The sequence below is a fragment of the Cetorhinus maximus genome, chromosome 26, assembly GCF_964194155.1.
Source record: "Cetorhinus maximus chromosome 26, sCetMax3.hap1.1, whole genome shotgun sequence".
Lineage (NCBI taxonomy): Eukaryota > Metazoa > Chordata > Chondrichthyes > Lamniformes > Cetorhinidae > Cetorhinus > Cetorhinus maximus.
Genome location: NC_135904.1, coordinates 18,645,859 through 18,669,250, shown reverse-complemented (window position 1 = coordinate 18,669,250; position 23,392 = coordinate 18,645,859). Strand labels below are relative to the sequence as shown.

General features: G+C 43.0%; 2 protein-coding genes across 4 annotated transcripts in view; one reads left to right on the top strand and one right to left on the bottom strand.

Moving 5' to 3' along the window:
* LOC144668155 (protein FAM227B-like) overlaps positions 1-8,427 on the bottom strand; it is an 83,467-nt gene extending 75,040 nt beyond the window's left edge. Inside the window, exon 1 of the mRNA XM_078529909.1 lies at positions 8,357-8,427. Within this exon, the coding sequence (XP_078386035.1) occupies positions 8,357-8,407 (51 nt within the window). The 5' untranslated portion in view covers positions 8,408-8,427. The remainder of the gene's footprint in view (positions 1-8,356) is intronic.
* A 3,971-nt stretch (positions 8,428-12,398) lies between these two features.
* Positions 12,399-23,007, top strand: dtwd1 (DTW motif tRNA-uridine aminocarboxypropyltransferase 1). Of its 3 annotated transcripts, none has more exons than XM_078530247.1 (5): positions 12,399-12,491; positions 17,485-17,798; positions 18,824-18,967; positions 19,329-19,644; positions 22,376-23,007. In XM_078530247.1, the coding sequence occupies exons 2-5, from the start codon at positions 17,511-17,513 to the stop codon at positions 22,606-22,608; spliced, it is 981 nt and encodes a 326-aa protein (XP_078386373.1). In that variant the 5' UTR covers positions 12,399-12,491; positions 17,485-17,510; the 3' UTR covers positions 22,609-23,007. The 3 variants fall into 3 exon arrangements, with proteins under 3 accessions (XP_078386373.1, XP_078386374.1, XP_078386372.1); XM_078530248.1 differs by having other exon boundaries at positions 12,416-12,766; XM_078530246.1 differs by lacking the exon at positions 12,399-12,491 and adding an exon at positions 14,889-14,992.
* Positions 23,008-23,392: the final 385 nt, after the last annotated feature.

The following is a 23,392-nucleotide window of genomic DNA, read 5'->3' as shown; positions in this document are numbered from 1 at the left end:
CCTTCCCTTATTTTAGGTCCTTAAACACAATTGTTTGATGGGGCGTGCTACAACTGCAGCCAATGTTATTTGCTGAACAAGCAAAATCACAAAGGGAAACTTGTCCTAACAATCATAACCTTTTTTGGCATTTTAAAAACGAGGGGAAAACTATTAACAGGGAGCGGGGAGGGTGTGGAGACTTCATTTTAAAAAAAGAGCGGGGAGAGTATGCAGACTTCATTTTAAAAACGACGAGCGGGGAGAGTGTGGAGGCTTTATTTTTATTTTTTAAAAAAGAGTGGGGAGAGCATGGAGACTTCATTTTAAAAATGAGTGGGGAGAGCGTAGGGGCTTTATTCAAAAAAGAGCGGGGAGAGTGTGGAGACTTCATTTAAAAAAACAGCAGGGAGTGTGGAGACTTCCTTTTTAAAATGAGCGGGGAGAGTGTGGAGACTTCATTTAAATTAAGAAAGAGCAGGGAGGGTGTGGAGACTTCATTTAAATAAAGAAAGAGCAGGGAGGGTGTGGAGACTTCATTTAAAAAAGAGAGTGGAAAGTGTGGAGGCTTCATTTTAAAAAGGAGCGGGGAGTGTGGAGACTTCATTTTAAAAAGGAGCGAGGAGAGCAGCTGATTGGTGAGTAGGATTGGTGAGTATTTCTAGTCTTTAAAGTAAAATTAAGGTCTTTAGTTTGTGTTTAGGTCTCTAGTCCTTATTTTCTTTCTTAAAAATAGCTTGTTAAGTATAAGACCGATACTGGCGTATAAAAAAATTAACTACAATAAAGTGCAAACAGCAGGGGAATCTTGAAGTGTAAAGATTAGGGATACTACAGTAATTAATTAGTCACATAAAATACGAAAGTGATGGCCGGACAGGTGATGTGTTGCTGCTGTAGCATGCGGGAGCTGCTGGACACCAAGGTGATCCAAAGCGGACACGTCTGTAGTGAGTGTTTACAACTTGAGGAACTTCAGCTCCGAGTTGAGGAGCTGGAATCCGAGCTGCAGACATTGCGCCACATCAAGGAGAGGGAAAGTTACCTGGACATTTTGCTCCAGGAGGCGAAAAGCCTCGGATTAGGTAATTCAAATTTGGCCTGTGATCAGGAACAGGAGGGTGTGGCTGCAGATGAGGCAGGCATGGGGACCCGGGAGGTAATGTTCGAGGAGCCTCAGCCCCTGCAATTATCCAACGGTTACGAGGTTCTTGCAAGCTGTGTGGACGAGCAGGAAGGATGAGCAAACTGACCATGGCACTGTGGTACAGGGAGCCGTTCAAGTGGGGGGAGGAAATAGGAACGTAGTAGTAGTATGGGACAGTATAATTAGGGGGATAGATACTGCTCTCTGCAGCCATAAGCATGAGTCCCAAAGGCTGTGTTGCCTGCCCGGTGCCATGGTTAAGGACTTCTCCTCAGGGCTGCAGAGAAACTTGGAGTGGGGGGAGGGATACAGTTGTCATCCATGTTGGTAGCAACGATATTGATAGCACTAGAAAGAAGGTTCTGCTGAAAGAATTTGAACAGTTAGGAGCTAAATTATAAAGCAGAACCTTCAAGGTAATAATCTCAGGATTATTACCTGAGCCACGGGCAAACTGGCATAGGGCAAATAAAGTCAAGGAGCTAAATGCGTGGCTCAAAGATTGGTGTGGGAGGAATGGGTTTCAGTTAATGGGGCACTGGCACTAGTACTGGGGTAGAAGGGGGCTGTTCCAGTGGGACGGGCTTCACTTGAACCATGCTGGGACCAGTGTCCTGGTGAATCGAATAACTAGGGCTGTAGAAAGGGCTTAAAACTAAATGGGGGGACAGGGCGGGGTTCTGGAGAGGGGATATGTAGGCTTACAAAGCAAAAGGGTGTGGCAGCATTGCAGGGCTGCTACTTAGGTAATGATACCCAGAGCGTGACAGGGTGTACAAACAAAAAAAACAGCAGCAAATAGGGTTAAAGGGGGAAAATATGATAAAAAGTCAAAATTAATAACTCTTTACTTAAATGTACGTAGTATTCAGAACAAAATAATTGAATTAACGGCACAAATAAAGGTTAATGTGTATGATCTTATAGCCATTACGGAGACGTGAATACAAGGAAATCAAAGCTGGGAACTAAATATTCAGGGGTATGTGACTTTTCAAAAGGACCGGCAGGAAGGAAAGGGTAGTGGGGTAGTTTTGTGAGTGCGAGATGGAATAAGTACAATAGCAAGAAATGATCTTGGATCGGAAGATGTAGAATCTATATGGGTGGAGATAAGAAGTAACAAGGGGAAGAAGACACTCCTGGGAGTAGTCTATAGGCCTCCGAACAGTAGCCATACTGTAGGACAGAGAATAAATCAGGAGATAATGAGGGCATGTAAAAAAGGCAGTACATTAATCATGGGTGACTTTAATCTTCATGTAGATTGGGAAAATCAAATTGGCAGAGGGAGCCACGAACAAGAGCTCAGAGTGTATTCGGGACAGTTTCCTCAAACAATATGTTGGGGATCCAACAAGGGTTCAGGCCTTGTAATGAGGCAGGTTTAATAAATGATCTCAGAGTAAAAGATCCCCTAGGAAACAGTGACCATAACATGGTAGAGTTTAGCATTCAGTTTGAGGGTGAGAAACTTGGGTAGGAAACAACTGTGCTAAACTTAAATAAAGGTAATTACAAAGGAATGAGGGCAAAGTTAGCTGGAGTGGACTGAGAAAGGAGCTTAGCAGAAAAGACAGTTGATGAACAATGGCAGACATTATGACTCACAACAAAGATATATCCCAGTGAGGAAGAAGGATTCTAGGAACAGGATAAACCAACCATGGTTACCCAAGGAAGTTAAGGAAAGTATCAAATTGAAAGAAAAAACATACAATGTGGCAAAGATTAGTGGTAAGCCAGAGTATTGGGAAAATTAAAAAAACCCACAAAAGATGACCAATGTAGTAATAAAGAGGGAAAAAATAAACTTTGAGGGTAAACTAGCAAGTAATATAAAAACGGACAGTAAGGGCTTCTTTAAACATAGAAATAGGAAGAGAGAGGCCAAAGTGAACATAGGCCCCTTAGAGAATGGGGTGGGGAAATAATAATGGGAAACCAGGAAATGGCAGAGGAGTTGAATAAGTACTTTGCATCAGTCTTCATGGTGGAAGACACTAATAGCATTCCAAATATACTAAATACTCAAGGGGCAAAAGTGGGTTAGGAAATAAATACAATAACTATCACTAGAGAAAAAGTATTAGGGAAACTAATGGGGCTAAAGGCCGATAAGTCTCCTGGACCTGATGGGTTACATCCTAGGATATTAAAGGAAGTAGCTACAGAGATAGTGGATGCACTGGTAGTAATCTTCCAAGAATCCTTAGATTCTAGAAAAGATCCAGAGGATTGGCAAACTGCCAATGTAACACAGTTATTCAAAATGGGAGGGAGACAAAAAACAGGTAACTATTGGCCAGTTAGCTTAACATCTGTTATTGGGAAAATGTCTATTATAAAGGATGTAATAGCAAAGCATTTAGAAATGCATAATATAATCAAGCAGAGTCAGCATGGCTTCAGGAAGGGGAAATCATGTCTAACAAATTTATTAGAATTCTTTGAGGAGGTAACAAGCAGGATAGATAAAGGAAACCAGTCGATGTAATATATTTGGGTTTCCAAAAGGCATTTGATAAGCTACCACACATAAGGCCACTTAATAAGATAAGAGCCCATGGTGTTGGGGATAGTATATTAACATGGATAGAGGATTGTTTAACCAATAGGAGACGGAGAGTTGGGATAAGAGGGGCATTTTCAGGATGGCAACCTGTAACTAGTGGAATGCCACAGGGATCGGTGCTGGGGCCACAATTATTTACAATATATATTAATGACTTGGATGAGGGAAGTGAATATACTATCGCCAAGTTTGCGGATGACACCAAAATAGGTGGGAAGGCAAGTGGTGAGGATGACACAAAGATGGGAATTTTCCCCCCATCAGGGGGGTTATGCGGGGGTGGGTGCATGAACATGAGAATGAATTTTTAAAAAAATTTTATTCTATTTTTAAACACTTCATGAAACCTCATCCCACCCGTGGATGTGGTTCCAAGAAAAATGCGAAGGCCGCCTGGGCTCTTCACCTGATTGCCAACCTTAAGGTTGGACAGGCAGCGTTCTTAACTGCTTTAATTGATTTCTTAATGGCCTTTATTGGCCGTTGACATTTCGGCGGACGCACAGCCGGCTCCGGCGTGCGCCCACCGAACAAAATATCGCGTTGATGTCGGGACACCGCCCGACATCATTTTACGCGTCAGCAAGCGGACCCCGCCCCCGCTTGCCGACCCGAAAATTCTGCCCAAAGAGTCTACAGAGGGATATAGACAGGTTAAGTGAGTGGGCAAAAACTTGGCAAATGGAATATAACGTGGGAAAATGTGAGGTTATGCACTTTGGCAGGAAGAATGGAAGAGCTGATTATTATTTAAATGGAGAAAGGCTGCAGAAAGCAGCAGCACAAAGGGATTTGGGGGTCCTCATGCATGAATCACAAAAAGCTAGCATATGTTCAGCAGGTAATAGTGAAGGCAAATGGAATGTTGGCCTTTATTTCAAAGAGAATGGAGTACAAAAATAGGCAAGTCTTGCTAGAATTATACAAGGTACTAGTTAGACCACACCTAGAATTACTGTGAACAGTTTTGCTCCCTTATCTAGGGAAAGATATATTGGCATTGGAGACAGTCCAGAAAGATTTACTAGGTTGATCCCGGGGATGGAGAGATTGAGTAGGTTGGGGCTGTACTCATTGGAGCTTAGAAGAATGAGAGGCGATCTTATTGAAACATATAAGATTCTTAAGGGGCTTGACAGGGTAGATGCTGAGAGGTTGTTTCCCCTTGTGGGAGAGTCTAGGACCAGAGGGGATAATCTCAGAGTAAGGAGTCGCCCATTTAAGACAGAGATGAGGAGGAATTTCTTCTCTCAGATGGTAGTGAATCTGTGGAATTCTTTACCACAGAGGGCTGTAGAGGCTGGGTCGCTGAGTATATGCAAGACTGAGATAGACAGATTTTTAATCAGTAAGGGAATTAAGGGTTATGGCGAAAAGGTAGAAGTGGAGTTGAGGATCATCAGATCAGCCGTGATCTCATCGAATGGTGGAGCAGACTCGATGGGCCGAATGCCGTACTTCTGCTCCTATGTCTTATAGTCTTATGGTGATCCCAGAAGCATAGAGTCCCAGTAACACTTTTAGGATTTTAAAATTAAAAGATTTATTAACAAGAAGAAAAAAAAATTAAGCACACAAGATTAAAATTATATAGTTAAAACAGTCTTACAAAACATTCCTTGAAAAAACCCACTTGGTCAAAATATACAAGTAAACTATTTGGCAACAGCTCCCTTTAGATTTTTAACCATAAAAATCCAGCAATATTGCCCAAGGCAAAAACTGCTGTTACTTCTCACTCTGCTGTGGAAATCCAAGAAGCTTCAGAAACAGACTGGATGTCTGCTTCAAATGCACAACTTTTCTCAGCACAGAGCCGGTCTCAAGACATCTCCCCCACATAGTCAACACAACTCAACTAAACATATTTCCTTAAATATCTTTTTTCCCCCTTTCATCTTAGGCTCCATTGTCCTGAGTACCTCTTTGAACTCAACATTTCCAAAATATAAAAATCTTTCATGTCTTCCTATTGCCTCCGCTTTCAGGTCAAATAAAATTTAATAATCTTCCCTTGTTTACTAATGAAACCTTTCTAAGTTGTAGAAGCCCTTTGTCACTTCTAAACTACCCATTGAAATTTAGCAGCTGAAAAGTCAAATACTCACCTATCACCTATTGCAAATTTTAAAACCCAACTTATTTATTCGTACATTCAACTTCACCTTAGCCTTTCATTACAAATGCATGCACCTAGCTCCTCTACCTTTCATCTCCCAATTCCCACAGACAAGCTGTCTTTACTAACTTTCCCCCAGTTTAATTAATCATAGACACATACACACAGCCTTCTTTACAGAATACCACCATCTTGGTTACAGAAATCAGATAATACATGCCAGCCTTAGAGATGACATCCATCTTCACAGGAGGGTGGATAAGTGACTGCTACTGACAGCACTTTTAAAAAATTCATTCATGGGATGTGGGCGTCGCTGGCTAGTCCAGCATTTATTGTCCATCCCTAATTACCCTTGTTCAGAGGGCGTTTTTTTAAGAATCAACCACATTGCTGACTAACAGGCCACTGACAGCTCTGTTCAAAGTTGTTGCCAGAAAAGGCATGATGACCATGTTCATCATCTGGGGTGCTTGGTAGGGCTCCAGTGACTGTTAAGCCTCTGATATGTGTTTGCTTTCAAAGGAGGCCACACCTTTATTTTGTGACAGGTGCAGTGAACTCGGGTGAGCCTCTCCCAGGACTTAAAGTCGATGTCAAAACTCCTAAGTGAAGCCTTCAGAGTGTTCTTGTAACACTTCCTTTGACTGCCATGACAGCACACCCCAGACTCAAGTTCTCCATAGAAGATTCGCTTTGGTAAGTGAGTGTCAGGCATTTTGGCTACATGGCCAGCCCAATTCAGTTGCAACTATCTCAATATGACGTGGATGCTTGGCATACAAGCTGGGGTGAGCACCTCAGTTACTGGTGTTTTGTCCGGCTATCTGACCTTCAGAAGCTACCAAAGGCAGCTCAAGTGAATGTGAAAAACGCAATGGATATATGACACAGAAACAGTCAATCGGCTCAACCAGTCTATGCCAGCGTCGGTGCTCCACTTGGACCTGCTCCAATCTTTCCTCATCTAAGTTTGTCATTGTAGTCTTTTATTCCCTTCTCCCTCAAATGCTTGACTAGCTCCCCCTTAAATGCATCAATACTATTCATTTTAACCATACCTTGTGCTAGCGCATTCTGCATTCTCATCACTCTGAGTGAACAAATTTCTTCTGAATTCCCTATTAGATTTCTTGATGACTATCTTGTATTGGTGGCCTCTTGCCCACAAGTGGAAATACTCTCTCTTTATCCACTCTATCAAAACCTGTTTCCTTCCATATGCTCAAGATGGACCCTTTAGCACAGTATTTATATTGCTGATAACGGCAGGAAGTAATGGCTAAGTATTTTATTAAAGTATAAAGGCAGCTATCTGACTTGAAAGCTTTGTTTGTTTCGAATGAACCAAGTCATATGCCAATGGTTCAATAAAAGCAAATAAAAGAAAATATGAGGGTCCAGTCAAAAGTTATATATTTGACCTCCAAACTTGGTAAGAACACATTAAGATAAGCATTGATTTTATCAGTAGAGATTGTTAATTCTGACACATACACGATGCAGAAAAGCTGATGAGATTCATGCTTAAATGCTGGGCAAACTTTATTTTTGGTAGGCGTATCATCAGGACTGCAGTTTCTTCTGGCATTTTTGCAATGCAAAGGCCCAAACCCAACCTGGCTTGTTATCTTAACTGCAGTGATAAGCATTGTTTGCAACCTACTCGCAAAAGGACATTGGTACACTAAAGATTCAAAACATCATTTGCAATTTATTTGATCACATTCTACAAACCCAGAAATTTTGAAACAAGGAACATAATTCAAGCTCAGCTGAGGTATTTTCTGGTATGTTTTATCAACATGTCTTGTAAAACTTAAGAAAATGACATATTGTACCCATATCATGATGAATCCTTTTGAAAACGATAAAATAATTCTATAATGTTCTCTCTTGGTAACTTTTTATTCTGGGATGTCAAATTAGAGCAAATTATAATAAATTTTAAGAAAGAATACAGCAGATGACAGAAGGGCAAAGGGTTTGGGGAGTAGGTAGGCATATCACAAATGCAGTTCAGCAAAGATAAATGTGAAATGGTACTTTAAGAAAAGAGATTAGAAATGTATATTAAATATTAAAATTCTCAGTAGAATAGAAGAGGGCTAATGTGTAGATGCAGAATAATTGAAGTTTTAAAGATGGGAATAATATTCTGCAAAGAGAACTTTTTAGGGTGTTGGTGAGCATTGGGGCAAAAGGACGGGGGCATTGGTTGAATAGTAAAGAGTTGGATGGGGAGGGGATCGAGGATGCACAGAGAAAGATTTGAACCTGGTGAGGGCAAAGGCAACTGAAATTACAGGGTCAGGCAGAGAATTATTACTGCATGTGGCTATTGGTCGATTCAATCAGCTCTTGAACAAGAAATGTTCTGGTAAAGAGCAGGAAAATGGGTCTGCAATGCATAGCTAGGATGTGTAGCTGGAGTGAAACTGATATAATAGGCTAAATTGGACTTTTTCTACTCTTCAGATTCCACCGTTTAATTGGAATAGGATGTGCAATGACTATAAGCAACAAAGTCACTTACCAGATCTTGAAACTCCAAAACATCTTCAAAGATTTTAAGTTCATTTTCCATTTTGCATAAATATGTACAAAGTGCAGCTGTAAAATATTATTGTTTTATTAAAGCAGTTAAAACATCTAGTGCTATAACAAACAAGCAAAACTTAAAATCTTTCACATTAAATTAGTTGGAAGATTGACTGAATTAAAATGGTTTTCAGTGTGTGAAGATATAGTTAAAACAAAATTTAAAATACCATAACAGCTATTATATGAATAGCACTTTTTAACCATATAGATCTCTATTTAGATTACTATGTAAATTTCTCCCCATATTTGAAGATAGATCAAGTATGATATACGCTTCAGATATAAAAATCTGTGGTAAAATTCCCAGATCACTAAACTGCAGAGCACACTGCTTAGAGGACTAGAAAATGCAGGTTTAAGGCAAAACATTAAAGACTCACCAAAATACTGTCAAAATGGATTATGAGCATAAGCATCAGTTTCCTCAACATCCCCACTACAACCTGCTTTACTTGCATCCTTAAGTCAGTCTTTTTCTACTGGTTTGCCTTTCACATTTTTTAAAGTTTTAAAAAAAATTTTCACTACAATACTGTAAGGTACATTTTTATTGTGATTCCTTTATGTTGCTTTCTTCTAATTGGGTTGGATATAGCAATAACAACAGGGTGCAGGGCAGGGAACACCAACTTGACTTGTTTGTTTTTGAGTACCTGGAGAATGAACAGTGACGCAAACAGGGTTTCTTGTTATTTCTCTCATTGCAAATCGCAACTGAGCAAAATGATTGATGAAGTTGAATTTCAGCATACAGGAATGTGTCAGGAGATTATGGTTAAAAATTGATATCCGCAGTTAAACCATTTTAACAAGTGCAGCTGCTCGTTTTGGCCACAATTTATCAAAAATAAGTGATATCGTTAAACCAAAAAAAAAAATGAGCAAGCCTGACTGATGAAGGGTCATACGGACTGGAAACGTTATAAAAACAAAAAAACTACTGCGGATGCTGGAAATCCAAAACAAAAACAGAATTACCTGGAAAAACTCAGCAGGTCTGGCAGCATCGGCCTGCCAGTCCTCATGACCCTTCAGCAGAACTGAGTGAAGTCAGGAGAGGGGTGAAATATAAGCTGGTTTAAGGTCGGGGGCGGAAGAGAAGTTGGCGGTGGGGGGAGGGAGAAGTTGGGTGGGGGGGGGAGAGAAGTTGGGGGGGGGAGAAGTTGGGGGGGGGGAAAGAAGTTGGTGGGGGGGGAAAGAAGTTGGGGGGGAGGAGAGAAGTTGGGGGGGGGAGGAGAGAAGTTGGGGGGGGGAGGAGAGAAGTTGGGGGGGGAGGAGAGAAGTTGGGGGGGGAGGAGAGAAGTTGGTGGGGGGGGAAAGAAGTTGGGGGGGGGGAGAGAAGTTGGGGGGGGGAGGAGAGAAGTTGGGGGGGGGGAGAGAAGTTGGGGGGGGGGGAGAGAAGTTGGGGGGGGGAGAGAGAAGTTGGGGGGGGGAGAGAAGTTGGGGGGGGGAGAGAAGTTGGGGGGGGGAGAGAAGTTGGGGGGGGGAGAGAAGTTGGGGGGGGAAGAGAAGTTGGGGGGGGGAGAGAAGTTGGGGGGGGGAGAGAAGTTGGGGGGGGGAGAGAAGTTGGGGGGGGGAGAGAAGTTGGGGGGGGGAGAGAAGTTGGGGGGGGAGAGAAGTTGGGGGGGGGGAGAGAAGTTGGGGGGGGGAGAGAAGTTGGGGGGGGAGTGAAGTTGGGGGGGGGAGAGAAGTTGGGGGGGGGAGAGAAGTTGGGGGGGGAGAGAAGTTGGGGGGGGGAGGAGAGAAGTTGGGGGGGGAGGAGAGAAGTTGGGGGGGGAGGAGAGAAGTTGGGGGGGGGAGGAGAGAAGTTGGGGGGGGGAGAGAAGTTGGGGGGGGGGGAGAAGTTGGGGGGGGGGAGAAGTTGGGGGGGGGAGAGAAGTTGGGGGGGAGAGAAGTTGGGGGGGGGGGGAGAGAAGTTGGGGGGGGGGAGGAGAGAAGTTGGGGGGGGGAGGAGAGAGGTTGGGGGGGGGAGAGAGTTGGGGGGGGGAGAGAGGTTGGGGGGGGAGAGAAGTTGGGGGGGGGGAAGAGAAGTTGGGGGGGGGAAGAGAAGTTGGGGGGGGGAGAGAAGTTGGGGGGGGGAGAGAAGTTGGGGGGGGGAGAGAAGTTGGGGGGGGGAGAGAAGTTGGGGGGGGGAGAGAAGTTGGGGGGGGGGAGAGAAGTTGGGGGGGGGGGAGAGAAGTTGGGGGGGGGGAGAGAAGTTGGGGGGGGAGGAGAGAAGTTGGGGGGGGAGGAGAGAAGTTGGGGGGGGGAGGAGAGAAGTTGGGGGGGGGAGGAGAGAGGTTGGGGGGGGAGAGAGGTTGGGGGGGGGGAGAGAGGTTGGGGGGGGGAGAGAAGTTGGGGGGGGGAGAGAAGTTGGGGAGGGAGAGAAGTTGGGGGGGGGAGAGAAGTTGGGGGGGGGAGAGAAGTTGGGGGGGGGAGAGAAGTTGGGGGGGGAGAGAAGTTGGGGGGGGGGAGAGAAGTTGGGGGGGGGAGAGAAGTTGGGGGGGGAGAGAAGTTGGGGGGGGAGAGAAGTTGGGGGGGGAGAGAAGTTGGGGGGGGAGAGAAGTTGGGGGGGCAGGGGGAGAGAAGTTGGGGGGGCGGGGGGAGAGAAGTTGGGGGGGCGGGGGGAGAGAAGTTGGGGGGGCGGGGGGAGAGAAGTTGGGGGGCGGGGGGAGAGAAGTTGGGGGGGCGGGGGAGAGAAGTTGGGGGGGCGGGGGGAGAGAAGTTGGGGGGGGGAGAGAAGTTGGGGGGGCGGGGGGAGAGAAGTTGGGGGGGGGGAGAGAAGTTGGGGGGGGGGAGAGAGAAGTTGGTGGGGGGAAGAGAAGTTGGGGGGGGGAGAGAAGTTGGGGGGGGGAGAGAAGTTGGGGGGGGGGAGAGAAGTTGGGGGGGGGGAAAGAAGTTGGGGGGGGGGAAAGAAGTTGGGGGGGGGGAGAGAAGTTGGTGGGGGGGAGAGAAGTTGGGGGGGGAGAGAAGTTGGGGGGGGGAGAGAAGTTGGGGGGGGAGAGAAGTTGGGGGGGGGAGAGAAGTTGGGGGGGCGAGAGAAGTTGGGGGGGGAGAGAAGTTGGGGGGGGAGAGAAGTTGGGGGGGGGGAGAGAAGTTGGGGGGGGGAGAGAAGTTGGGGGGGGGAAGAGAAGTTGGGGGGGGGGGAGAGAAGTTGGGGGGGGGAGAGAAGTTGGGGGGGGGAGAGAAGTTGGTGGGGGGGAGAGAAGTTGGTGGGGGGGAGAGAAGTTGGTGGGGGGGAGAGAAGTTGGTGGGGGGGAGAGAAGTTGGTGGGGGGGAGAGAAGTTGGGGGGGGAGAGAAGTTGGGGGGGGGAGAGAAGTTGGGGGGGGAGAGAAGTTGGGGGGGGGAGAGAAGTTGGGGGGGGAGAGAAGTTGGGGGGGGAGAGAAGTTGGGGGGGGGAGAGAAGTTGGGGGGGGAGAGAAGTTGGGGGGGGAGAGAAGTTGGGGAGGGGGAGAGAAGTTGGGGGGAGGGGGAGAGAAGTTGGGGGGAGGGGGAGAGAAGTTGGGGGAGAGAAGTTGGTGGGGGGGGAGAGAAGTTGGTGGGGGGGGAGAGAAGTTGGGGGGGCGACAAGCAAGCAGTGATACAGATGATCAAAAGATGTTTCTGACAAAGGAACAGGGAGGTGTTAAAGGTGGTGATATTATCTAAGAGAATGTTAACTGTGTTCCTCCCCGCATGATGCTGAGTTTTTGCAGCTAGTTTTGCTGCAGATTTCCAGCAGCCGCGGCATTTTGCTTTTATTTCAAGGAGCACAACCGGAGAGCCCACCTATCCTATAAACCACTTCCAGTCCATCCGTCCTTAAACATCTTACTCTCCGCTACAAATCATAACGTAGCCATGTTTATGACCGAAGAAACCCGAGGACTGATGGACTCACAAAGCGAAGCGTCGCACCAGGTGAGAGTCGACCGCTGCTCCGTTGCTAGGCAGCCCTAACAACGCCCATTTCCGGTGCGGGGAGGTGCGCCCGTGTTCGCCGTCCGCCTCGGATATGCCTGGAGGAAAAATGGTTCCGACCCGAGCAAGGAAGAGGCGTGCGTGGGCGGAACGGGGGCTGCGATCGTTCAGCTTTCCTGTGGCCGTGGTAACTAACATTTTGCGTGGCGAAAACTGCGGTTAAAAGAAAAAAAAAGGCCAAGTTATTGTAGCTTTGTTTGGAATAAGGCGTGTTTTGATTCCAGAGCTAGAGAGAGAGAGGGAGAGAGGAAAAAAAACAAGCCCTGATAGTGAAGGCCGGAGTTTGCCATATGGGCTGTGGGAGCAGATTCATGTTTGGGTCATTTTTATTTCCTTTCACTGCAATGAAGACGCTGTCAGCATAAACCACAGGGAATAAAACTCCACGAGGCACTTTATCGTGTAAGAAATCTTTTTCTTTCAATCTGTGTTGTAATCTAGGTTAGAATTCACTGCAATTCGCTGGAAATGATCGCAGTTCATGTCAAGCTATTTTGGGCATGTGTGTTATTTTATTTGAAATAAACAGAAATGTTTATGATTTTTCATACATACTTAAATTCTCCGCCCTATCTACCAAATGCTTATGTAACCTACACATGTCTTAAGCTTGTTCCCTCCTGTACAGTAAAACAAACTGCAGCTTTGAAATCAGTCCAGCAGGACTAGGAGTTTATGTAGCTATGTGGAGACTTAGGATGGTGTGTGAGTGTGGGAAAAAATGCAGGATAGGACAAGGTAGGAGCAACAAATTTTGGATTATCTGAAGTCTGCAGAGCATGGCGAATGGGGGTCTAGCAAGGGGAACATTTGAGTAGCTGAGTCTTTGAGTCGTCAAAGGCAGATGAGGGTTTCAGCAGCAGCTGGGCTGGAGTAGGATTCAAGCTAAGTGATCTTATCTAGATGGAAGTAAGCTGTGGTTGTAATGAAGAGGATATGGAATCACAAGTTCAACTTGGGGCGGAATAGCATGCCAAAGTTCAAACAATCTAGTTCAACCTGAACAGCGGGGGGTGGAATAGGTGGTGGGCTTTGTGAGTGGAGTTTGTGGTGGCGGTTGAAAACAAATGATTCAGATTTTCGTGGAGTCAGGCAGGAGCTGGATACAGAAGTCCTGCCTCCATTTCTGACAGATCCCATTTTTGCTGGTGGGGGAAGCGGGTGCGGTGTGAATCACACATTTGGGAAACTTGAGCTCAGCAGGGTCACTTGAACTTGGTGCTGAGTTTAAACGTACCCCATTTTGGCAGTTCCAATGGTCTTAACCCAGTGTGGAGGCCACAAATTTGTGGGGTAGATATAAACACCCTTGAAGGGCAGATCAGGTCCGTTTAAATGTTTGAGGTTTTTTAAATCCCTGCTCTTTAAATGTGGGGGGAAAACAGGCTGAAGCTGTCACTGGGTGGTTAAAAAAATCCTCTGCTGGACTGCTTTGATTGGCAGGCCATCTGGTGTAGGTTGGGAAAAAAACATCTATTTGTGCACTTTCTAAAGAGGTCTCTGTTGACATTTCCTAAGGACTAATATTATGCTATTATGAATTCTTGACTGAGTTTCAAAACTGACAATTATCTCAGCAGGGCCTTTGAGATCATAATGTGATTGACAGTTTAAAGAGGCTATTAAAAGATTAGCTGTCTTTGATGGAGAGTCTGGATAGAAATTAGTTTGTTTTTATAAGAGGTTAACCACTTGAGATTTAAAAGATTTGAATTGGTTTCATGAATAGGGGTTTATTCCATGATCAAGTGTGAATGAGTGAGAGCTAAATTAGATTGTTAGAAGTTTACTTTTTCATCTCCACATGGTTCCTGAAGTCTGCCCATGGTGGACACTGGGTGAGTGGCTGTGGAGGTAGTATGTTTGGGCATGAGGAGGCACGGAGTAGGTGGGGGGCGTTAGTTGGAATGGGGTGTATGATGGGTTATGGGGTGAGTGGGGGGCATGAGTTGGCATGGAGGGGCTATGGGGGGTGAGGGTTAAAGCTGCTAAAACAACTGGGACAAAGTCCTAGACAACTGGGGTGGGCCTACTAACCAACCCGCCTCAACACTTACCCACCCCTTTGGCTGCCTCGGATCTGTTTCTGGGGTCAACAGGCCCAACTCATTCTTGTCCTCACTTCCCCGGAGTGAAAATTGGAACTAACAAGGCCCTATAAACCGAGGCAAGTCTGCCAAATCAGAAAATTTCCTGACTTGAGCTACTTGCCTCGGTAATAAAAACCTGGCCCAATGGTTTCAACCTTCCCTGTGCTTAACTGGAGGAAATTATGCTTCATCCAACACTGAATGTCAGATCAGCGGTCTGACAATATAGAGGCAGTTGAGAATATGAGGTGATGGTGGCTATCGTTAGCATTTATGTGAGAGCTGAATGCATATATTGGGACAATGTAACATGTGGATGGGTAAAAGGATGGGTCAAGGATGGATCCTTGAAGAACTCCAAAGGTAACAATGGAAGGACAGAAATGGAAATCATTTCTGGAGAACTCATATAAATTAACACAATTGAATTTCATCTATGTTTTGAGAAATAGACATATAGACTGGATAGCAGGCGCAAGACTTCCTGGATCTACCATCCTGTATGGTCCTTACCTATCCAGGGGCTTTGAATTTATGAGTAGGCTATTCTGACAATCCTAAAGTGTAAACTATTTTTGCATTCTGTGTTACGACCGGTCCCCGGGAGAGGTCCCCCAATTTGTTAACTGCCTGAACGGGATCCCAATTTTCTTAAGTTCCCAGGTGAGGAGGAATGAGCTGGTTCACCTTCTTTATTCATCCCCCTCAGTTGGTCACAACAAGGTTAATTTAAAAGGGATTCCTTCCCCCGTGGATACTTTTCCCAGTCCAAATGTATTTATGTTTCAGAAGGAGTCAACTTAACCAGGCTTTCTTGAGTCAAAGAAAGAGTAAGTTTATTAGTTACTAAAAACCCAAGAAAAAAATAATAAAAACTTAACACACATACACACAGATCAGAAATGAGAAGTTGAGTCCAAATAAAAGTTTAAAAAGATATCTGAATCAGTCTTTGCTTGTCCGTGAAGCGTAGATAGCGATACGTTGTGGCCGTTAAATTGGGTGATTCCAGTAGAGCTGACTCTGGCAGTATAGCAGTTTGGAGACATTTGGGGTTCTGCAGGTTGGCCGAAGAAGCTGTCCTATTTCCTTTTGATTGTGGCTTTGCTGACTTTCCTCCTGCAACTGAGAGAGAGAAAGAGACTTTGCCTGCAAGCTGCAGGGGCGCCTAGTTGATGATCTTCTGCTGTCACTCTCACGGTACACTAGCACACACACACACACACCAGGTATGCAGCTAGCTTTTTGACCCATTTCCATGTGTATTCCTGGAAAGGTAAAAAACAAACATATCTTTTGTGCAGAGACCATTTTCTTTCAACTCAGACCATTTCTACATTCTGAGATGTAACAGGAGATGGGTTTTGGATGTCGTCTGAGATATAGTCTCCATTGTCTCCACAACCACAGGAGATTAAAGTTGTCTTTTGCATTTCATCTCTTCCTTTCGAGTGTCTCTGTCTGAAGCACGCCTTGATGTCTTTTTAAGTGTGACATTCTGTGTTCTCTCGGGATTAGTTGGTCAAGTATAGTCCACATAGGAATTTTCCACAAAATTCTCAGCCATCTTTTGCTCAGTGTCTTTGCTTGTATGTCTTTTTTAAAAAACACGTCTTTCTTAAAAAGTTCAATATACCTGTAAGTAATTCGGGGCTGTAATCCACTGTCGTGCCATCTGTATCCATTGATGTTGAAGCATTAATTATGGAGATTAAAGTTTTTGATGAACTCAAGCCATGTTGCCAAAATTTTGTCCCTATGTTTTTAAGTTTCACAAAAGTGCCAACTTCAGATATTGTCTTTAGATGTTTTAAGTTGTTGCAACTTGTTTAAGGACCAGTAACTTCTTGTTTAAAGTAAACAAAGTTTGAAATCCCAGTTATCCACTAGGAGAATTATGCCACAAGATTCTGTGGTTTTAAACAAACAAAATAAACTTTATAAGTTAGGGAAGTAAAATAATTTACACTGTCCATCTTATACTCTAACTTTCAGAATTAACGGAAGATAAAAATGAATTAAAAGGCAAACTGTGGTCGAACACACCATACTGCACATTATATGGCAGATGCAACTAAGGCAGATCCCACAGATTTCTCAACAACCCACCCAAACATCAGTAACCAATGTGAATCACAAAATCTCATTAAAACTCTGTCTGCCTCACGATGGATTTCAGCTGTTCACTTTCGAAGATCTAGCCTTTGAATTTTCTCAAAGGCGGCTGTAATCAGACTGCTTCAACAACTGCGCACCTCCCAATGGTCAAACTCTTCCCCTGAGACTGCATTCCACGGGATTCACAAAGCTGTACTCCTGCCTCTAATTACTGGCACAATTCCAGTTCTTCCGCAAACTGCTAGCTTCACTAAGCTGGCACTGCCCTTGGGTTTCTCCAAACTCCAGTCTCCTGGCTGCAGTGAGCTATAAATAGTTCCCAGGAATTTTCTGAGCCCTAACTGTCTGGAGCCTGCTAAGAGCTCCCAAGGCTTCTCTGTGAACTGCAAACCACATGAAGTCCAAACTGCAGCCAATCCCCTCTCTCTGCACACACACAGATAAATTGAAACCAAGCTCCACCCATCTCCATGACAATGTAGCCTTTCAAGGTTCACTTAATGATTTTAAATTAATTTAGCTTTAGCTCCCAAAGACTAAATATCTCACTGGACTGCACTTCTTTGCCAGCAGTGTAGACATCACCTCTCCAGTTCTCCAGCTAAGTAAGCCCATCTCTTGCTTTATGTCTCTGTCTCTTCTATCCTGACTCAATTAAACAAACATGGCTAACCTTCTGAATTGACATTTTCTTCTAGGTGTTCTGGCAATCTCTAAAGCCCAGCATTTTAGTTACCTTACCTTCACAACACCCGCCTTCCCAGAACTGAAAATTTACCTCTGAAATATTAACATGAACCATTACCTAGATATTTGTCACAGAGTGAACAGTGAAGTACTTAGGAAACTATTCTTAAGATTGAAATTAACCAGCACCTGACCCAATTGTATGTTTTTTTTTCTTAATTTCAGAGATAAACCTGTAACCATTCCTCAGGATGTCAGTGAGCTTAGAAAGAACCATGAGAGTTGAAGACGCACTTCACACCGATGCAAGTAAATGTGAAAGTTCTGAAAGACTATGCACTCAATCAAGTGAAGCTGACAAACAAGAAGTCTCTGATTCTTTTAAAGATTTGAAACTGGCTTCCCAGACAATACTAGAAACACTCCAACAAAATGGTCGCTCAAAATGTCCAAAATGCCAGAGCTCAAGGATGTTTTACTGTTACTCATGTTGCCTGTTGGTAGATGGTGTGAATTCTGATGAGATACCTCAGGTTAAGGTTAGTAACTAGGGGTAGAATAATACAGAATTTGCTGTACCATTTCCAATATTCAGAACCTTGATGGGCATGTTAACTTTCTTTCAGCTAACCACACAATTCCAGCCCTTCACCTGGATGTAAAATGCTAATGTTTTTTTACTATTCTGATGCAGTAAATGAAAAGGAATTGTAAACTATTTCCCCACCCTTTAACAAGGGTTAATTTGTATACTGGCACTCAGAAGACCTGAGGGGTTGCAGTAAAATGACAGAGTCCTTTCTCTTCCATTCAAATAGAAACATAGTCATAATGACTATACAGTAATTGTGCTATCATTCATAGTGTTTATTTCTTTACATTTTTGAATTACGAGAAATAAATAAATAACAGTATGTATTCACACTGTCATGAGTTCATGATTCTGGATGAACGCTTTGCTTTTATAACATGACTATCTGCCATTTGGTTGGAAAATCATATTTTCAACAATGGAGATTAGAAAATCTGTGATTCATCGTGAATTTGAGTATATTGATTTTTTTCCTGCGCAATCATGAAAGCAGTCAGTTGGTAATTTGCCCATGTGGAATCACAGCTGAGTTTGATCCTGCACATTTACAATGCCCACACACAAGATATTTCTGATAGGCATTATTCATTCATTCTTCAACCAGCGCCACCTCGAACTAGCCTTGTATACATGACTTCAATCTCACATTAGACAGTTGACTTTTAATGCCCTCCGAAGTAGCCTTGCATAATTCCCAGTGGTAAATTATTACCTTCTTAGAGCAACTAAGGAGACAAATATACCTACATCCCAGGAGCACATTTTAAAAAGAATTAACTTTTGCTGTTTAATGGGATTTTGCTGTGTGCAAATTGGCTGCTGCATTTTGTTGCAAAACAACAGAAGGTATACCTCCAGACATTTTAAGAACATGACAAAGGCTGTATAAGTGCAAGTTTGTTCTTATCAATTATATTGTGCCTATTCATCTTTACCTTGGTAAAAAGATTACAATATATTTTCCATTTCCAGCTCCCTTTGAAGATTGATATTATCAAACATCCCAATGAAACTGATGGCAAAAGTACTGCTGTGCATGCAAAGCTGTTGGCTCGAGATGATGTCAATATTTACACGTACCCCTGCATGCCAGATAATGAGGAGGAAAAGCATGAAGTAAGTTATCAAAAAACACACTTTCTTTATCTAAGACCACATGATACCTTTAATTGTTTAACTGTCTGTTTTAGTTTGGTACCACATACAATTTGTCTAGGCAAATTATTTTGAATTTCTCTATTAGTGTTATTCTCTCACGAGATAGTAAGAGATGTGTTAGGTCTGTTCAAGGTAAGATAGTGTAGTCCTGGCTCACATCACACCTTCCTCAGCTGTAGGAAATTGTATGATTAGAATATCTAGAGAACTGAAGGTTTTTTTTTAAAAGAATCATCCTGTTTCATCATTTTGAGTTGCTTGTAATCTTAGTGTGTTGTTTTGATCCGTCTTTATTTGATACTTAACTTCCCTGTTTTAGGTTGTAGTGGTGTTCCCTGGTCCGAAGTCAATTTCACTTGAAGATCTTCCTAAGCACTTATCTAACATTGCTGATAAGAAATTCATTCCCACAAAACCTTCCAAGAATGTCCACAGCCATGATGAGAACATTCCTTTGGAAAGACCAGAACTTAAACGTGCAAAACTTGACCACCGCAGTTTAGATACTGAAAATCCAACAGAAGAGCAGGATGCTGGAGAGATGAAGATAAAAATGGCCCCATTAAAAAGGGTGATATTTATTGATAGTACCTGGAATCAAACCAACAAAATCATTACTGATGAACGTCTTCAAGGTACTGTGTAACTTAGAACATTAAATGAACAAACATTGTCCATCAACATGTTTCTGCCTTGCACAGATTCAGAATCACCAAATATTCTGATTTGCCTAATAATTATTTGATTAGATAAAATCATTGGCACAAGCTTTTTAAAACTAGTCAGTTCAATGTCTTTCAAAGCTGCTGCAATGCACCTATGGATAAATTGTACTTAAATGATTTTGTTGTTCTCTCTCATAGGGCAGGATTTTCCCCTCGTCGGTCTCCTGATCGCGATTTCACGCTGACTGGCCAATTAACAGCCAGGCAGCGTGAAACGTGCGCTGAATCAATCAGCGCTGCTGGGTGGGGGTGGGAGGAGCGCGAGTGCTGTAGTGTCCGCATGCGCGGTGGAGCATGCACTGAAAGCTCCATGAAGGCACAGAGCTGCCTCAGGGAGCTGAAGAATTTTAAATACAAAAATAAACTTTTTATAAATGATATAAACATGTCCCCACATGTGACTCAGTCACGTGAAGTGGGACATGTAAAAAAGGATGTTAAAATTTTTAAACTTTTTTTAGTAAGTGTTGGAAACCTCATTCTGCCCGTCGATGAGGTTTTGCGAAAAATGCAAAGGCCGTCTGGCCTATCCATCTGCCTGCCAACCGAACGGTTGAGCGGGCAGCAAAAAATGCAACTTAATTAATTGCTTAAGGCCCTAAATAGGACTCTTAATTGTTGGCGGGCGCGCTGCTGCCTCTCGTGCGTGGCTGCCAAACGAAAGATCACGAGAGTGCGCGATGACGTTGGGACGCTCAGCCGACATCATCGCGCACTATTTCACTCCCGTTCGGGTCGGGCATATGCCTGCCTGCGGGATGAAAAATTTCTGCCCATAATCTTTACACTCTTTACATTGTTTAATCTTTAATCTTAATCTTTACATTGTTAGCTGTTGCTTTATATGTACCCCACCAACCCAGCCCATGTGTATTCTGGTAACAGAACTGTGTTTCACTTACTTTCACACTCTGTATATTCTATATAATTCAAGGTCTTTAGAGTATTTGATTTCGTGCTTCTGAGTTTCCCTGCTTAAAATAGAGCTGCTGAGAAAATAGAAAGGAGAACTAGGCAGGATGTAAAAGGGGCTGGAACAGCTAAAATCCAAATCAACAGCTTGCATTTATAAACACAATTTTAATGTAAAAAAAGAGTCCCCAGGCACTTCACAAATGGGTATAATGAAAATGCATGTGGAACACAATGCACCATAGTCTCAAAGATGTAGCTTGTGGCTTTGGTTAACATTTCCCTGCCATGAAGCCTTTGCTAACCTGATTGACGTATAACCCCATATTCATATCACGCAAAGGAAAGCAAAGCGAGATGGGAGCAAAGTTTTGTTTTGAAAATGTCTCTCAGTTGCTCAATTGTTTCCAGATTGATGTCATAATCATCTAATTATCTTATTTAGTTCTGTGACCTTGGTTTATGTTATTCCTTTATATTTAAATGTATTTGGTCTTTGTGGAAAGTTACATAGAATGATATAGAATATACAGTACAGAAACAATTTATTCAGTCCATGCCAGTGTTTATGCTCCACTTGAGCCACCTCCCATCTTCCCTCATCTAACTTTGTCAGCTTAAGTCTCTAATCCTTTCTCACTCGTCTAGGGTTATCTAGCTTCCCCTTGAATGCATGTATACTGTTCACCTTAACTACTCCTTCAGCTAGCACGTTCCAATTCTCACCATTCTGGGTCAAGTAGTTACTTCTGAATTGCCTATTTAATTTCTTGATGACTACATTATATTGATGGCCCATAGTTGTGCTCTTTTGCACAAGTGGGAACACTCTGACCACTCGATCAAAACCTCTTGTAATTTTAAAGATCTCTATTAGGTCATTCCTCAGCCTTTCTCTTCTCAAGAGAAAAGTGGCCAGCCTTAACATTAGATTAATTTTTCTGATCATTTTAATCTGAGAATACTGCAGTTTAAAATCAAATAAAATCAACCATAGGTTTCCCGCTACTGATCATTATCCAACAATCCTAATTAAAAGTGTGCATGAATGCTGAGTTAGGACACAGTCAGGCTTGGCTTTGATGCCTGATATCAGGCTAACACAACCTGTATAGATTCATATATGAAAAATAGCCACTGCTGGTAATAGAGCTGGCATCTTTAGAACAGGCGGAGATGGTGGCACAGTGGTAATGTCACTAGACTAGTAATCCAGAGGCCCAGGTTAATGCTCTGGGGACACAGATCCATGGCAGCAAAGTTTAATTTAAATATTTTTGTAAAATCTGGAATTAAAAGCTAGTCTCAGTAACGGTGATGATGAAACTATCACTGATTGTTGTAAAAACCCATTTGGTTCACTGATGTCCTTTAGGGAAGGAAATCTGCAGTCCTTGCATGGTCTGGTCTACATGTGACTCCAGACCTGCAGTAATATGGTTGACTCTTAAACACCTTCTGAAATGACCTAGCAAGCCACTCAGTTCAAGGGCAATTAGGGATGGGCAACAAATGCTGGCCTTACCAGTGACACTCACACTCCATGAAAGAATACATTTTTAAAAAAGGACGGGGAAAATTCTATAGCATTGACATAATGGCACCAAAAAAATTGACGTAATAAACAATCATTTTAAAAGAACGAGTTAAGCTGACTTGACAAAAGTGCGTATTAGTGCTGATAGTTCTCAAATAGCTTAAATGTTTTCCTGTACCCTTCTCTTTGCAGAGTTACTTCACGTCGAACTAAGAACACGAAAGACACATTTTTGGCGTCGCCAGAAAGGAAAACCAGACACATATCTTGCTACCATAGAGGCCATTTACTACTTTCTAGTTGATTATCATAGATTGCTTTTAAAAGAGGACTACAATGGGGAATATGACAACCTGTTTTTTTTCTATTCATTCATGTATAGATTAATCAACAAAGCTAAGCATGCAGCTGGGAAACTGAACTGAACTGGAAAGTCACTGGTGATACTTCTGCAGTTTAACATTTCATTAAGACACTGTAATTTGTAAGCTAGGACTATATATATAAGCTTATAGTAAATTCTGCCTTTTGATATCTAAATAGCAATGATTAAAACTTGTACAGTTTGTTTAATTATCTATTGGTCTCTGAACCTTAATGAATTTAAACATTTAGAAAGTACTTATCAGTACTCTTCTTTAAAGAGATACACTATCCTGTACGTTTTTCAAATAAATGTCTTCTTCCTCCCTAAAGCAGAAAGTAACTTGGAATACAGATGACATCACTTGAGTTCTTCATTTTAATTTTTTGCAAAATAAAAATAAACTTGTTTGCAATATCTTAACTTTTTGAAACTAGCTAGCAGAATTTCCTCATAGAAATGGTCTTCCTATCATTAATGTAGGTTTATAAACCAGAATTTGGTGTAAATTCAGGATTGGTTGAAAAGCATTGTGTCTGAACTATTGAGCAAAATGAATGACATTTCAAAGTCTACGGGGTTAATGAAACAAAAACAGTTTTAAAAAAATAGCAACAGTCTGAGAAAAAGGATCTATATTGATCATATAAAGGAACAATCATGCTGATTCTAATCTGCGTTCATATATTAAATTTATATTTAGTTTCTCATTAATGATACACACACAGTTGGGCTAGACTGAATAATGCGAACAAGGTTTTTCTAGGGTTTACAGGGCTCTGCCACTGAAGTTATGATGGACAGGCAAAAGAACCCCCATGAAAATTCATCCACTAGGTATTTTG

Excerpts from the sequence above, each read along its gene's own strand:
- dtwd1 (XM_078530247.1), top strand. The coding sequence starts at position 17,511 with ATGTCAGTGAGCTTAGAAAGAACCATGAGAGTTGAAGACGCACTTCAC. Across the intron at positions 17,799-18,823 it reads ATGAGATACCTCAGGTTAAG|CTCCCTTTGAAGATTGATAT; the intron begins GTTAGTAACTAG and ends TTCCATTTCCAG. Across the intron at positions 18,968-19,328 it reads ATGAGGAGGAAAAGCATGAA|GTTGTAGTGGTGTTCCCTGG; the intron begins GTAAGTTATCAA and ends TCCCTGTTTTAG.